This window comes from Nelusetta ayraudi, unplaced genomic scaffold (genome assembly GCF_046127955.1).
Source record: "Nelusetta ayraudi isolate G7.1 ecotype Tasmania unplaced genomic scaffold, CSIRO-AGI_Nayr_v1 ptg000002l, whole genome shotgun sequence".
NCBI lineage: Eukaryota > Metazoa > Chordata > Actinopteri > Tetraodontiformes > Monacanthidae > Nelusetta > Nelusetta ayraudi.
The window spans coordinates 4,298,334-4,315,891 of NW_027466052.1; the positions used below are offsets into that span (position 1 = coordinate 4,298,334).

Below are 17,558 nucleotides of genomic sequence, written 5' to 3' on the forward strand. Positions count from 1 at the left end.
AGTGGAAGAAGGTGAACTGCAATCAGGCAAGTGCGGAGTTGCGTTAAAAGACCTCGCGAGTAATTGGAGCAACATTCTCACACACACACACACACACACACACGCACACACACACCATTTGAAGCATTGCATCACCGTGTTTCAAAGGGAGAGATGCTGCTGTCAAGGACGCCTGATTGCGGTTTCACAGCTTTTCCCTGCGCTCCACTCTTAGAATTATGTCCCCTTCCGATCCGGCCTTTCTGTTTCTGAGTTATGACGCGGGATAAATGGACTAAAAATCGCTTCTGCGCACCGTTATGACGCCACAGCGAAGTTCACCAGTGAGTTATTGGACATAAAACCTTGTAGAGTATTTATTTATCCTGGTAAGCGTTGAGGAAAAGTTATCATGGTGGTTAAAGATGCCATCCGTCGTTCTTAGTTTTTTATAAAATTCAGTGGGACAGGCTTCCGCGACGGAATTATCCAAAAATAACCTCTACAGATCTCCAGTAAACCACGTAATTAGCCCTCTGTTTTCAGCCTCCTGCTATGGTTGATCTTTTTCTTGTTGGAGGCAGACAGACATGGTCTTAAAGGGCAGACGAGAGGTTCATGTGTGACATCACAAAGGACAGGTTTTTTTTCTTACACTTCACCCATGAAGAGACAGATTAACCCTGAAAAACACTGCTAAAGTAAATATTGCATAGCGAGGGTCCTCTACAAGTCGTACCTGAAAACACAGCGGCCGGGACCGTTAAACAAATATTCCGATGGTATCGGTGCCGAGAATTCCTCGGGGGGGGGCGGCGACCGCCGACTGACGTAATTGCCGATGCATTTATGCATGCGCTTCTGCAAAGTCCAACCTTTCCTGCGAGGCCACCTCCTGCTCTGCCAGCAAACAGCCCATCAGCGGATCAGCAGGAGGCCTGTTTGGCTACATGATCCCCGGCACGCCGGCAGGAGACCTGCGAAAAGAGGGCATGTCCTGTCGCAGTCCTACTGATGTAACCAAGGCCGCCCGGACCGAGACCAAGACATAGACAGACCGTGTCGAGAAACAAGGCCGGAGACCGAATCGAAGCCTTTCGATTCCCTGCGACCATGAGCGGCGTTTGGCTGAAAGTAATTGCGTGTAGCATCTGCGTGACAGCTTGCCCTTTCACGGGCTTGATTGAGACTTTATAGGCATTTTCCATTCTCTTTCCCTTGGAGGATCGGTTACATAGCCCCAGTGTTCTGTTGCATAGAAATGGGGAGTTTTCAGGAGCAGAGCCGGTCCAACTTAGCTCACCTCCCGGCCGGTTGCATTGGCAGTGTCAGCCCATGTGACTTTGCAAAATGTCCACCCAGCAGAAACCTCCTTCTTTGTTTCTCCGCATTGAAATGTATTATAATCTCTGTAGCAGAACTTTATTGCACAGGATCGTGATGGCATTTTTTTATTTATTTTTTTTTTGTAACAATTCATACATTGGGTGAATGTGCAGTGTGCAACGATTCATATCAGGAGGAGAGAAGAGACAGGGAGCGGTGGAGCAGCCAGGGAAAATATACACTGTAAAACTTTGACTTTGTTTTTGAAATAGACGCCTGTTATGGGCTGCATTTCAAGGATGGGTAATAATAGTAAGTAAAGATTTTTTTTATTATTTTTTTTTTTAGAGCTAGACAGTCTCTGATAATGAGGCTGTTCCATGAAGATGAAGAGACCAGCCTCGAGTGCTGCAAGCCCACAGAGTCGGCGCAACTTCTCGTCAGTGCGCCGCCATCAACGGTCGGATCATCCCTTCTCCGTTGGATACACAGCGGCGGCGGGAACGTTTCACGAGGTGCCGCGTTCGTATCCCTCGGATGACAGTCGCCGGGTTCCTCCGCTTAGACTTTGTGACATTTATGTTCTGGGAACCGTTATTTATCGCCGGCACCGGAGACAGAAGATTAAAACGAACATCTCGGCTGCATGCAAATGTCACGGACATCCTTTGCAAAGCGAGGTAACCGGTTTGAACCGGAGCCCCCGCTGGAGTCGGTATTAAAGGCGGTTTGTGATCCTGACGGATGCGGCGCTCAGAGACTTGAAGACTGGACGGCGTTCACGCCTACTCCCAGTGCTCCCTCGGACTCTGAGGCTTGTTATATATCATATACAGTCCAAGTGTCGTACCCTTAGGAAGTGTATAGTTCGGCAGGAAGAGATACATGGTCAACCTGGACCTGTGGCTGAATGCGAGATGGACGTGTCTCGGTTTTAATCCGTCCCAGTTCATGAAGCCGTCCTGACGGAAAACCCAACCGCAGCAAAAGTTATCCAAAAATACAAGTGTACCAAAGAAAGTTTTGCAAATTTTGGAAGAGCGACAAAAGCTATCGAATATCACGCAAAGTCACGATGGCGAATTTGCCACTTTTTTTGGCTGCTTCCGTCAACAAGGATGGCAAGCCGTGGCGGTGCGTGTCACCTGTGGAGGCGAAGTCTGTGGCTCGGGTACGAGGCCAGCAGTGTGTCCTGTCGTCTCTGTCCTCTCGATGGCCTCTCTCAAGGATGCATGTTGCATAAAGGAAAATGGGATTGAGGCACCAAGAAAAGCAAAAGAATCTAGAAAGACAGGGGAGGTGCGGTGGGACCCGTCCTATCTGCCCGGAACACACAGGCAGCCTCCGTCCGTTCGGTTTTGAAATATAAATAAGTAAATGCAGTAACCCGCAGCAACCGTTTGCCATCTGTGGTTGTGGCGTTTGAACCTCGATCCGGCTGCTGAACACGAGCCACAGGCATGGAGCAGCAAGACACGCTGAGCCGGCGATAAAAAAAAAAAAGGCTGCGACAAACAAAGATATCACCCCAACACGATAAGCATATGGGCTATTAAATCAGGCGCGCAGCGGAAAATGGGCAGCCGCCCGCCGCGGGAAGGAACGTCTCGGCAATGGCGCCTCGGCTGGAGAAATTCCGATCGCCGCCACCACCACACAGCGAACTGACTCTGCAAGATACGGCGGGAAAGCGTAATTTGCGCTAGCGCTTTTTTAATTTATTTATTTATTTATTTTTATCAGTCGGAGTTAAAGGGTCTTGATGGGTGGCCCGTGGGATAGCGAAGAGCGGATCTGCGGTTTGGCCCTTTTTCCGATACTGCGGCGCTCACTGTGGCACGCACTTAAAGGGCCGGTACGCAATGTTTAGCACCGGCCAACGCTAAGAGAGCACGGCCAAAACACAGTACCGTGAATCCCCGTTTTCCACGATATCGGCTCTCGATTTCACGTCTCACAAATGCCGGCTGGGATTTTTAGGGTGCAGGAACAAACAGAAATAGGGGTTTTATGCTCAAATTGAGCCACGAAACGGGACTGTAGTGATTTCAGGGGGGAGCTAGTGCACGATGCGGTAGCGGCTAGCAGCGCTGAACCCAGGAACACAGGAAGCGCTCACTACGCCGCATCCACCGTGAATAAGATCGCCCTATGATCACAGAGCCGCGGCTGCTCACCGCTCCCTCAGGGGAGTTGGTCGACCGCCGAGGACAAATTTCACATCCTCTGGGATGCGACAATCGGTGCGACTTTTCAACTTTGTTAGGATTTCAGCGGCAGCAAGTGGCTGATCACGTCAGTCCTTCAGCACAGACTGAAGTGCTTTTCACCGAAAGACAAAGCCCCTCGACGTAAGCAGTGAATAAATCAAAGGTGTTAAAGGTTCCGACGTCAACAGCATCCATCGAACTTGACTCGACTCTTCTCATCTCTGCAGTTCTTCATTTTGCAGCCACAGGCCGCTGCACTCTGTGCAACGTTGCGCAACAGCAAGGATGCGGACGAGGGTGCTGCTGCACGTGCACGGCAGTGCACTGCAGCCGCCTCCTGACTGGACCCGCTCTTGCATGTGAACACAATTTATTCGAGTGGCTCCGTCAAAACCAAAAAGCGTAAATGTGCCAGCAGATTGATGGGAAATGTTTCGCACTGGGCCTTTAACGGCTCCGGCTTCTTCAGTCCTAGCAGAATGTATTTATTTATTTATTTATTTATTTATTTACTTATTTATTTTGTTCCCCCCCTCTCTCTTCCTCTGTCTGGTATTATATATATATATATATATTTTACCACTCTCCAGGGCAGCGACAGTGACTAAACATTAACCTTTAATTTCATCATGCCTGGCTTGGGGTGGAGAGTTAACCGCTGTTGTCACGCTAAAAGCTCCCGCAGGGGTTGAAGACTGATGAGGAGCGAGAGTTTGGCCGTTTCCTTCCAGACGCTCGCGAGCGTTGAAGCCCTGGCTCTCGAAAATGCGAGTGACAAATCCAGATTAAGACAGATTAAACAATTAATCCCGCGAAGCTGAGCGCTGAGGACAATTTTCTACAAGTCCATTGGAGAAAAATCCCAGCCGGGACCTTTCTTGAGTAGTTTCATTGTTATCCAGATGCACCGGCGGACAGGATGCCTCATTAAGATGAATGCGGGGCAGATCCCTGGCGCTCAGTTCCGCCGCTATTAATAATAAAACACCAAATGTATATTAATCCCCAGCAGAATCTAGTGTCCCCCCCCTACCTCCCCATTTCATACAAATGTATTTATATTTACTCCTGCCTGAGTAACGTTTAATCACACACGCGGCGCTTGCTGCTTGTTTTCCTTTTGGAGGGAAAAAAAAAAGAAAACGAGGAAAAAATAATCAAAGTGGAGTGCCGTGTAAATCAAAAAGCGCTCTGCATTAAGTGCACATGTCACGTGCATTGCATTGGAAAAGGCATACTTGACCTCCATAGCCTTAATTAAATCTGATCATGGAAATGGAAATGATGTATACAGTATATAAAAAAACAAAAACAAACGCACACACTCGCTCTCTCTCCCTCTCTCTCTTGCACACACACACACACACACACACACACACACACACACACACACACACACACACACACACACGGCCGCCTAACCACTCTGATCACGTTGCTCTTCCCTTCTCCTCAGATCAAGTTCCTCAAAGTGGAGATGGAGAAAAAGACGAAAATCATCAAGGATTTACAGCAGGAGGTGAGTCCGCCGGGGTCGCCCCGTGTGCTTTGACCGAACACGCCCTCACTTTGTCTCCATGATTATTTTTTTTTCTCATTACGGCTCACCGTGGTGCCTCAGTGTCACCTCCAGGATTCTTCCTTGCCTGATTGTCGAACGTCACTTTCAGAGGGACAGTCTCAAATTATACTTCTTTTTTTTGTTTCGATGTTAAGGGTTCTGCACCGACACTTGGGGCCTCCGATGTTTGCCAGGGACAGCAGATATTTCAAGCAGTTCTTTTAGTCGTTGGCCTGAAACGATGTGACAAATCGTATTATCTGGTGTTGGGATCGTTAGCCGCAGGCTTGAAAAGGGAAAAGTGGCACCGAGAGGGGACAAAGGAAGAATATAGACAGTGGGCCCATTAAATGTGTTGCTGCATCGGCGGTGTGGACGGTTCGGTGCAACTCGCCGTCGTTGTTTGGTGTAAGTGGTCTGTCTGAGGCGGGAGAAAAAAAAGGAAACTAGAGAAACTAGAATATTAAACTTTTGGAGATGGAGACAAATCAAATGACACCGTGCAGCAGCACCGACACCCAATTGATTTTTACTAAATACTACAGATATGAGGCACTTAAATGAGTGCTTCCAAATCCAGTGAAACAATTTGTGACACTGGACTGCATTGTATTTGACACAGCGCCTCCAACTGGCCTGGTATATGACCTGCCCAGCACCTTCTTGCAAGAACAGGGTTGTTCACACTGGACAAACACCAGTCATATTCTTACAAGTCGCCAGATGGTGGCTCGGTGTTGATGGAAGTTGTGTCTTTTTCTCTGTTTCGAGTCGAAGAATCGCGCCATGACCTCTGAGTCGCTCAAATATCAATTGAACGTAGAACAATTACATTGGCAGTTCCAAAAAATACACTCCAGATGTCTGGGACAGCGCGGTTAGCCATACACATACAGTGTCCTGCTAAAACTACGGAGTTTATTATACTGTCTACTGAAAGAGGGCGAAGCCAGCACCTGGTTGAGTGTATCGTCACCATCCTGGGAATTTCCTCAACCATTGCTGCCGGGTTCACTGACAGGATGCAGCTTTGTTAGCGTTCGGAAAGTGAGTTGGTCATTATACAGCATAAAATATATGCAATTACACAACCAATATCAATTTACTAAACCAATTATTTTTTTTTTTTAAAGTAGTACAATATATACAGTAGATAAATGCCATCCATAGTGCACACAGCGCCGTTTGTCTCGAGAACCGCGCCGGGGATCCGTGTTTCATCATCATCACGCGCCCATGAGAGATGCAGATGAAGTGAAAACAAGCAGGCCGGCAGCAAGGAAAATGGATATTCACCAGATGTTCAATTTAATTCGGGCTCAATTTGGACTAAACGCTGCCTCTGTAACGTGATCAAGTGCCTCCAACGAAGGGCCCCGACCACGGTGCACCGACATCCATTAAGCGAGAGCCAAATGTTCATAAAGTTGCTGCCACGCCGCGGGCCTCTGCACGTTTGTCAGACGGTTTTGTTTGAAGTGGGGAAGGGAAGTTCGAGGGGCCTCGTGGCTTTTGCACCTCAAAGAACCGAGCACGCCACTTTACCCTCACACGTTCACTCCACCACTCCTGACGGGGAGGGGCTCATCTTGGTTCGAGGCTCCCTTTGTTGCTTTACCATCGGAGCGGAGGATCTTTTTTTGGTGGGAGGAAATTGAGGTACGTAACTTGTGTTTCACTGACAATGTGCTGACATTTAAGCCTGGCCTCATGCAGGGAATCGTAAGGAACAATTTCCTGTCATCCGTTACATGGGTGGTGGGGGGGGGGAGGCGAAAAGAAGCGCATGCAGAAATTCAAAGGTCAGACGTGCTTTTAGCCCAGTTTTCATTTCCTGGTCTTGTTCCTCGCTTAGAATGACTACAATAATAGTAATTGTTATTATTATTATTATTATTATTATTATTATTATTATTATTATTATAAAGTGTTGCATGATAATGGACTATTTCTATAACAGATGTTCGAGATTTACACTTTAAGAACGACAGGCACCAGCACTAGGATTTGCTCACATATCTAAATATTAATTTTCCTCAACTAACACAAATGTTCTGAAAAACGAAACAGACTGATTTTGTCATTAAAAACTGATCATTAAAAGCAGCCATTACCATCCAGTACCACTGAAACAGCAGCTACAAAAGTCCCATATTCTTTGCCCCTCTGTCAATCCATCGTCCATCAGTCAGTCTATTTGTCAATCCGTCCTTCCATTCATCTGCTCTTTTCGGAGTCTGCGCTGCAGCCGCCCGTCCGCGTCTCCCAGCAACAGCAACGCAAATCTGCTCCTGTGATGTCGATTTTGAGTCGCCCTCAACCAACCTCGCCAGGCTTCTGCGCACCACAGGCGGGGTTTAACCATTCAGCGAGAAAAACAAAAACAAAAAACAAAACGCCGTCTTTCAGAAAATCATCGAGAACTGGAGTACACTCCACTTCCCGTCAGGCTGGAACGGACATCCGTCCGCAGCGTGCTGGCTGGCGCCGTCACAATCTGCCTCCGTGCTGCATGTCTCCCTCAGAGCTGCACTGCGTCGCCGGCCGGGCAGCCCGTATGGTCTGCGATTGTCATAAAGTCATTACCAATGATTTGCTTTCAGGGCTCACTCTGAGTATTTCTGAGCGGGAAATGATTTACGGACTGACTGGGATCCTGCTGGGATTCATCAGGCTCTCGCGGCGCTTCCGTAATAGACGGCTCCGGTGCCAAGGCCCGGCCTCTTAGCGCCGGCGCTGATGCTCTCTGGACCGAAATGACTCCCCGTCATTGTCTACTTCCTTTCATGTCCTCCTGATGTAATTTCACCGGCTAAATGGCCGCGTGCATCAGGGCATTTACTGGATCCCGCTGCGGCGCTCTTATAGGATGGGGAGGGCTGATATGGCCAACCAGCTGAAGTACACTGAAGTGGGCAGAATTTGAAACCATATCATTATTTGTGCTGAGCGGACAAAGGAAAAGAAAGCGGCTGATGGCGCTGGAGACAGAGTGATTTCACGTCCACGTGAGGTTTTCACCTCCTTTGACAAACGGCTGCCGGTGGAGTTACGGGTGCATAAAATAAAACTGCTCAGTTTATGATTCACGATTTCAAGATTACTTACGCACTTGCCTACGTAAAAAAGAAAAAAATAATAATTTGCCTTGGTTCCATCACATCAAAGTCAATTAAAGTACACTAAGGGTACTGGAAAAACGAAATTTTGATGTAAGTGATACTGTGAATATTCACATTATGATAAGAGATGCCATCAAATAAATTCAATTATTTCGGTTGTAATTCACAGCTTTTGCAAACCAGGGACCACATTAACATAAACAAGAGGCCGCAGTGTTTTTTGAAGCGTCTCTGAAGTGAAACATAATGTTGCGTTCAATCGCGTCCAATCCTTCCCATTAGCCCCCCCCCCCCCCGACCCCCCCTCCACTTCCAACACCTCTAAATTGATTATGATTGCTCTATTTTTACACTCGCCGCTGAGCGCGCCAGGACTTTATGGCCTTCCCGGGTAAGTGCAAGAACCTCGCAAGTGCGTTAGACGAGCGTCTGAACGACGTCTGCATTAGCTTGGCGAGCCCATCGAGACTTCATCACAGCTAATTTCACACACGCGGCCACTTGACATGCTCTCGGAGCGAAAGCGTTCTGACAAAAATTCAGGATGAAGTGAAATGGGGCGAGACGGGTGACGGCGGCCACTTTTTCTTTTTTTTTCCCCCTTTCTTTCTCAGCCCTGAACAGACAGGTGATGTCGAGGCTGATCGGTTTGAAACGCAAGAGCGGCGGCGGACGTGACATCCGGCAGGTGCGGTTATCACAAAAGGAGGCAGTGATGAATTAGGACGCAGGGAAACGCTGCGTGATGTGCGTTCGGCTCTGTTTCCACTGTACTTGCAACGTGATGTGAGAATCGGTGATGAAGCGAGGGCAAAAAAGAGAAAAGAGAAAAAACAAAAAAACAAAAAAAAGGACTCGTAGGTTGCCAGGGAAACGATTGCCACCAGATGTGTTTATTTGAAAACATGTCCTTAAAATTCCTCCACAAATTGACTTAAGGCCAAACAGTAACTGCAGAATTTTGTTTATGTACAATTTTTTTTATTCATTTTGACATTTCTGTTACTTTTCCCCAAGCTGCAAAACTTGCATTCATGGTCAAGCTGAAGTTATGCTTAATTTAATTCAATATTTATGCCTCCGCCTACTTCATGTACCCAAAAAATGTTAACAGAAAGAAAATTATTTCACATTTCTTCAAACACCTACAGTCACAATAATCAAACATTTTTACCGGGAAAACAACTCAAGGGCTGTGTGAGCCTCCAAAGGCTGGAGCTAATAATAAAGCCGACGCAAAAGCAGCTTTTACAGAGAAAAAAAGAAATCTGGAAATGCTAAAGTGGCCGTTGACCATCAATCAAACAGCAGAAAGAGACAGGAAAAAAAGTGGAGTCGAGCAAAAACGACAAAAAGCAAAACATGATGTCATTTGTACTTTAAATACAATCGGCCGATTTCTGTTGCGTTTCGTTCGACGTGTGAAGATGCAAATGCGGCTGGTCTGATCAGCAAAACGGCACTTTGATTGGGATTAAAGCTAAACTGTTTCCAGGATGCAGACGGGTTTGTCAGAAACGCACTTTGTGCCGAGTTAGACGCGTGCGCTGCGTTCTCAACAGCCAAGCCGACGTCAGACTTGATGATTTTCACGTCTTTAATCCCGTTACATGTCCCCCCACCCTCTCCCATGCGGCGGATTTCAGCTCTTATTTTGTGGCTGCAAGCTCATTTCACACAACCTCCGGGAGCCAAACACGGCAGTGGCACCGCGCATTGATTCACTCTTTGTCGAGATCGGGCTGAAACCTCCAGACAGGCTGTCAGTGATTTTATTTATCTATTTATTTATTTTTGTTTGGTCTGAAGGAAATGTGCACATTTCATTTCATCCGACGGCTCGGCGGTCAATCGAATGTGGCTCAGGATGAGCCGGAGGGTCGGCCAATCATCGATCCGTCTCCTCCGCTCAGTCAGTGTCAGAAACACATTCAGGGCTAAATTACAACACGTAATATTGTTGGTTATAATATCTTCTGGCCCATAGTGATGAAATTCTTTGAGTCTGTGGACATCTACTGGTTGGGCTATTGCTTTTTTGGTGAAGGATCCAATGGTTTCTTATTTTTGAGCTCTCCTCTTTAATTGCTATTCAGCTAGTATTTTGATTTTGATTTTTTTTTTTTTTTTTTTTAATGCAAGAGCATCCTGGGCAAACCTTTTGACTGGTGGGCCATAATGGGTTTTAACATTTGACAGAGGGGCTGGAGCAGGAGCAGATGGATGGATTGTTTTGGTGACCCACCTCATAGGAGAAAAAAAAATATTCATGGGATGTGGAGAAAACAAGCTTTAAGGTCAATTGAAAATTAACATAAGTGTTACAACAAAATATGTGTCTTTGAAGCCCCACAATATGTACCTCTTTATTGAAATGACTCTTCAAACACTGAAAAAAACTGATGAAATACAGCTATTTTATGACTTACTTATTATATGTATATATATATATATATACATATATAAACATATATATATATATATAAACATATATATATACATATATATATATATATATAAACATATATATATATATAAACATATATATATACATATATATATAAACATAATATAACTTCTTCAAGTTCAGCAGGCCGGATTAAAAAGCTTAACGGGCTGCATATGGCCCCCGTGCCGTAGTTTGCCCACCTCTGCCATAGACTATATCATGATAAAAATTTGCTTCAGTCGTCATTTATAAATTGGTTCCTTCTGTTGATAATAATATGAAAATAGAGCCATGCGTTCCAACAATACCATCATAAGCAGTCACGTGCTGGTGCATTCAGAAGGGCGTCACATTCACTGAACTAGAAGAATAGACACCTTATCTCCTAATTAGGAGGAAAATCTGGTAATTATGAGATCAGGATCTGGTAGTTATGAGAAAATCCTTCCAGTCAGTTCAGCTTGGCCTGCCGGAAGAGAGTCAGGGCGGGTTTTCTGCCGAACAATCGCTGTGACTTGAGACGCCTGCACAGCATTGATTAAAACCCACCTCATATAAAAGCAGATTAACTGGGATTGTGCCCTTATTAACCACTGCCTGATGGTGAGCATTGAACAAGGCTTCACAGTCAGACCCTGAACTTGTAATTATCAGATCTTGTAATGATAAGAAAGTGTGGGTCTTTTTCTTTTCTGAAAAAAAGTCAGCGAATGCGGTGTATCGTGATTCCCAACTGAAGGGCGAACGTGACACAAGCTGCAGGAAGTGGAAACTCGTATCAGTGTTACGTCCAAGATGACAAGATAGTTTTCCTCGTCATGTTGTACCTAAAAAAAAGTTTGTGCATGTGCCAAAAAAAACCTGTTGCAGGAGTAACAGCTCAGATTTATTTGATTTACTTTAATTGTATTCTATGTTTAAGCCAAACAGATTGTCATCTCTAATATTTAATTTCATTCTACATTTGTTGATGAGGGTTGATTGACTTAATACAAATGCACAAGAAAAAGTAAAATACAAGACAAGCTGTGCAACGTGTCCTTGTACTACTAATTTTAAACACGAAGCTGTGACTCATGGTGTTGCAGAACGGCTCAGGGACAAGACAAGGAAATAAATCCAAAAAGAAAACAAAATAGAAAAAGGAGCCACAGCTGAAAGTTGGATCAGCACCATGGACAGCACCACATGTTAAACAATGGTGCTTTTGCTCTTTTTTTGCTGCCACCTCTATCATTATTATTATTTCGGAGTGGAGTTTGCACGTTCTCCATGCCTGGGTTCTTTCTAGGTTCTCCAGCATCCTTCCTCATTTCATAGACGTGCACTTTGTGTGTGTGTGTGGGTTTGCAATAAACTGCCCACTTGTCCAGGGGTTAAACCCCCGCCTTAACCCTGAGACAGCTGAGTCCTATCCCAGCTGCCTCAGGACCCAGAGAGCAGATGAAGTCGTGATAGAAAATGGTCCATTTGTTCAGATTGATTGATGGATTAATAAACATCAGTGAAGAAGGTCCCCCTGTTTCATCGGTTCAAGTCTGCGGATCAAACAGTCATCTTCATTTTGCCTGCAGCCAGAGTGAAGTCGGTGACATCATCAACCCCCAAGGGGCTGAAAATAACTCTAGTTTCTGGTCGGCTCGGCCGCCCAGCAGCCCCCCACACTCCCTGTGCGGAGCAGGTACAGAAGTACAAACAGCAGCAACGGCAGATCGCAGTTATGCAACAAACCAAAGCAGTGGCCCTCTCTTTGTCAGCGTCTCTAACAAATCAAAGCAAAAGCCCGCGGGACTGAGCGGCTGTGTGCGACGTAGACTATGCCCCATGTGCATGTGTGTTTTTTGTTTTCTTTTTTTCTTTTTTTCTTTTATGATATGTGTTATGCCGCAAAACTGCCTTATTAAATCTCTGCGCGAGGACCAAACAAAGTCATCCGTGGACATATTCTGGCGCCGGGTTCCTCGGCTTGTCGGCAGTAAAATAGTGGCACTTAAAAAGCTGGATTTGGCGCTCCAGCGTCTTGCACTACCATTACGCTGTGTTTTCTTTGGAAGGCAGACCACGGCTTGTATAAAAGCTGCTGTTCTTTTTTTTCTCTCTCTTCTTCTCTGCTCCGTCTTCTTCTTCTCCAGTGCCAAAATGCTGTAAGGTGCAAATATAAAGACTGTTCCCGCCACCGATGCGGCAACCTGCCACAGCTTTAAAATCTCAGAGCGGCGGAGAGAACAAAAAAAAAAACAGACATTCACAGCGCCACAGAACAAAGAGTCACAGTGATCAACGGCGTGGTCTGGTATTGAAAGCCACTCCGCACATAGTTTCATTCAAAAGTAAGACCTCCTCATGACAACAGCACTCCAGTAATCATTTACAACGCAGCTCAAACAAATTTTGATCCGTGGGGACACAACAGCAAAGACAAAAACTACTCAAGGGGATAAAGGTTTTTGCAACCAGATGTGTTGTGCTTAGAAATGCAACTGAAAGGTTTTATGGATTGTCAAGCACACGGTCTTCCAGCATTTGTTTGCTCTTGGCCTTGAGTCACCAATCACGGTTGGTATCAGCTGGTACGTATCAGCCAATACAGATCAGCTGATACCAATCAGGAATGTCTACTGATACAGATTGCTGCTATTTGAAGCAGTGGGTTCAACAGTCATGAGGCGGAAAATTGTCCGGTAGGCATGACGTACTGCTGCTGACTGAATGCAACTTGAAATGGTGCGGCATAAAATCGAATGCCAAACAAGATGTGAAAAGACACTTTTTTTTTTTTTTTTAAGATTTGAACTAACTGTATTCTATCAAAATAGTATCACTGCTAGCTTTTTTTTTTCACGTGCTAACAGCACAAAGACAACCAATACAAAAAAACCCAACCTTGTCCCAAAGAGATATTCTTCAAATTTCAAATGAAAAGCCTTTGGTTGAAAACTTGACACAGCAGTCAGCTTTTCTTCTCTGCAAATTTAGTGAAGATCCGAGCCATGCCTCCTACGCACTCGGAATAGGAAATTGTACTCCGTGGTGCGATTTGGTGCAAATCTCTGGTCGAGGAATCTCCTAATGAGTCCAAACACAAATCCAGTTCTCATTAGCTCACATTAACTGTTGTACTTCAAAAAGGAAAACAAACACAAAAACACCACAGCCTGTGTACAGCTCCAGACATTCTTCAGCGCTCAGGGTTCAGCCAAAGTCAGCGCGACAAGAGGGAGGTGCTCTCCCCCCTGCAGCCTTGTGTCCACTTCAAGTGAGCTGCCCCCCCCCGCTCCCTCTATCTGGATTTTCAGCCGCCCGCTGGCAACTCCTGCATTAATGCATAAGTCGAACAGATTCATCTAGAACTTGTGTAATATTTCCAGTTACTCTGTGCACCGCTCTTGGGAGCGAACACTGCATTTTCACTCCAAGCGTTGCCGAGCTCATATCACAGGACGCTGGAGAGAATGAGAGAGAGAGGGTGAGAGAGTGAGAGAGAGAGGGCGACACCAGAGCTGTGTGGGCTCGCTGTGTCACGCTGTCACTCAGCAAAGTTGCTTTATTCCTCACAGCCTGCCACGGATATTGATTTCTGGCCCTCAGCTTTTCACAAGAGCCACCGCTTTTCTTTTGCTTTTCAGTCTTTTTCGGACCCAAAAATAAATCAGAGCTCTTCAGGATGGAAGACGTCTTGACTGTAGATCCATCCTCGAGACGCACTTTGAGAGAGTTTGTTGCCGAGCTGTAACAAAACTCTCTGCGACTCCACGCTTTTATTTATTTATATATTTTTTTTCCAAAATAAGGTCTTCACAGGCTGAGATGGTTTCTTTCTGATAGCCAATAGGGCTACTGTATCTACAAATCTCCATTTTATTTATTTTTTTATTTTTTGTGTGTTTGGTTCCGAGGAACAGTGAACAAAAGTTCCCCAACGACCACAACATGAAATTAACTTCAGCATTTTTTGTCGGTTTTTGACCAATGGAGAAAGTACAGTCATGAGAAACCCACACAGACACTTTGCTGGCAGAAATGCACTGTCCAAAAATGTCCCCTTTTCAATAATAATAAGAATGAGAGTAACTCACTTCATAACTTACTATTGAGAAACTTAGTTGTGTCAATTGACAGAACACAGTCCTAGTGCCTCCCTCCGTGTGCATGTGTACGGCAAACACCGTGTTAGTGTTTGCAGTTTCAAAACTATAGTGCTTGCAATTGCACCAGTGACCAGCAAAGAAAATTTCAAGGTTATCATCAGCAGAGTGAATAAAAGTATTATTTTTTAAAGCCACCAAGATTACATGAAAATTATTTAAATATTTTCCTCCTAAAGTGTTTAAAACTACTCGATGAGGATACTTTAGCGCAGTCCCACTCTAATCCCGTACAGCTGCCATTGTTCCATATTGTGTGCTGCCAATTTGCAACTACATAAAGCGAAGCTTAGAAAAGAAAACTCTTTTCTTCCTTCTTCAACTTTAAATTGGAAACAGATAGTAAAGTCAACAACCTATCAGGCATAAACCCTAAATCTCACACACACACACACACACACACATACACTGCAGTGCCTGATTTAAACGCCTCATTATTTCTCGACTCAACGCAGGAGTAATGTGAAGAAGGCACCGGGGTTCTGGCAATAATAGGAGTAGAGCAGCAGCAGACTTCTGCAGAGGTTTGAAGTTTATAGAGGGAGAGTCGAAGACCAAAGAGGAGGGAGTTACCATAATCAACAGTGGAGGTGACGAGGGAATGAACGAGGGCAGGCGCTGGTGTTTGGTGCGAGGGATGGGCAGAGGCCGTTAATGTTTTTTGAAGATGAAAGAACGCAGACCAGGCGACAGTATTGATGTGCGAATGAAAAGAGGATGACAGCAAGACTGTCAAACAGGGGCGGGGCTTGGTAACAGGGGAATTATCTGTAGCAGGGGGGAAGCTTTCATATCTGCGTAAGGTGGAAGCGATGCCAGTCGGTAATATAATCAGTTTAATTTCTGCTGAGACTGGTGAAGTTGACCAGAACAAGTGAAAAATGCATACAATTGTATGCATCACCTATCACCTGTCCATCGTCTTTAGAAGTCTGTTACGATTTCAGGCCAATACTGCAGAACGCTTCACATTATGGAGGATGCGGCCAAGAGGAAGTAGGTAGATAATGACCAGAAGGGCCCTGGGGAATAGACAGAGCCCTGGGGAACACCGTTGGTAAGCTGAAGAGGGTGGGATTTGAATGGATGGAGTTGGGTAAACTGAGTCAAAGTGTGCATCTGCACTCACCTACTGTGCAACAACAGCTGATCAAATTCCTTCTACCTCTTGGGAAGTCCTTTCACTGTTGCAAAACAGTGTTATGTCATATTGTTAAATTATAAACGTTTTGACAGATATGTCTCTTTCCTCCTTGGTGTACACTGAGCATAAATCACATAAAACGGCTCGGCGGCTCGTCAATTTTTCATGTTAATTGCCAGCAAAACAAGCTGAGAAGTGGCCTCGCTTTTTAAGCCAAAAAAACATTAAAACTTTTAAATACACACAGGCAGCTTGACAATTATCACACTTTGATTTGCACCTTGCGATAAGAATCGTGCCGAATCCCCAGACTGGATGGTATTAATATTCCAGGCAGATATAGGTGATAAAACGCTAGCATTGCTGCCGTCTGCCAAGATTTATCTAAACCGCTGCGATCTGACACGTCCATAAATTAGTTTAATAAACATCACTGAGGACACAGATTGCCTATTGCCACACAAAACTTGTTTTGGAATCTGCTGAAAAATTCAGGAGGTTTACGCCGCTTCCCGCAGGGAAGGCTTTTGCTGCTCCGCTCATCCATCACAGCATCCACGATCGAACCACCAAGTCTTTAAACCCCTCCATTCCTGTTTTCAGATCTTGACCATCCCACCCAACTCCGACTCCTACAGACCACCGTCACTCGATTAGTTGACCAACGCTGCATAGCTCTTAGCCCTCTGTTTGCTGCCTCCAGCTGAAACGGGCACTTTCTTTGACCCTCCATATGTTTGGAAGGGGACAAAGACAAGGACATGGTCTCAGAGGGTGGAGACAAAACTTGACTGGCAGGTCTTACTTCCCTTTTTTGACATCATGCATTGCAAAAGGCTGATTTCAATAACTGTTTTCATTTTCTTTTAAGAATTTTGCACAATATGTGGTATTAGAAGAAGAAAAAAACATCAACAAGGCATGCATCTCGCAATCTCATATTCTGTCCAACAAATCTTTTCAATGAACTGATCCCAGTAATAGAACAGCTTATGTCATCGCTACAGTCATCTATCATCTTTAGCAATCCGAGTCAGTCATAGTTCTTGTTCCAGGCCGATACTGTAGCTTATTGACGACTTTATCAGACCCGTTGCTCGCCGCCCATGCAGCATTCCATTATAACTGGCGCTGTAAATTGAATGTTGACTTCCGATCTTTACGTTCCCCCTCGCAAGTGGTTTAGTGCGACTCGTAAACAAACTGTTTAGCTCTCAGTGCGGTGCTGTAAGATTTGCATAATGAGCCAGGCCCCCAGACATCGTGTTGTCAAGTCTTGTGGCAGCAACAGCAGCAGCGGCCGAGTACTCCGACTCACTTGACTTTCCCTGCAATATAGTGGAGCATCCTTATGATTGGCTAGCAGTCAGTGGGCTGTTTCACCTCTCTGACCAGTGACAAACTGTCTCCCTTGTGAGAATATTAAGTCAAACAGCCATCGGGGCTAATTATAGTTTCCGTACTTGGTTCATTAATTGTTAAGGGCAGTTTTGAACAACTGCAAAGCATTAAGCCACTCACAAGGATTGTTCTGTCAAACGTCCAACCTTTAAATCTCCCGGTTAAAAAGAAGGCTTACCGTGGATGTGGTTTTATGAAGAGAGATGGTCTCGGGTGAATGA

The 17,558-nt window shown here is 45.3% G+C and overlaps 1 protein-coding gene across 1 annotated transcript in view; it reads left to right on the forward strand.

Annotated features, from left to right (window-relative positions):
• Positions 1 to 17,558, forward strand: part of luzp2 (leucine zipper protein 2) — a 140,777-nt gene that overhangs the window by 85,696 nt on the left and 37,523 nt on the right. Inside the window, exon 5 of the mRNA XM_076018171.1 lies at positions 4,972 to 5,034. Coding sequence (XP_075874286.1) covers positions 4,972 to 5,034 — 63 coding nt within the window. The remainder of the gene's footprint in view (positions 1 to 4,971; positions 5,035 to 17,558) is intronic.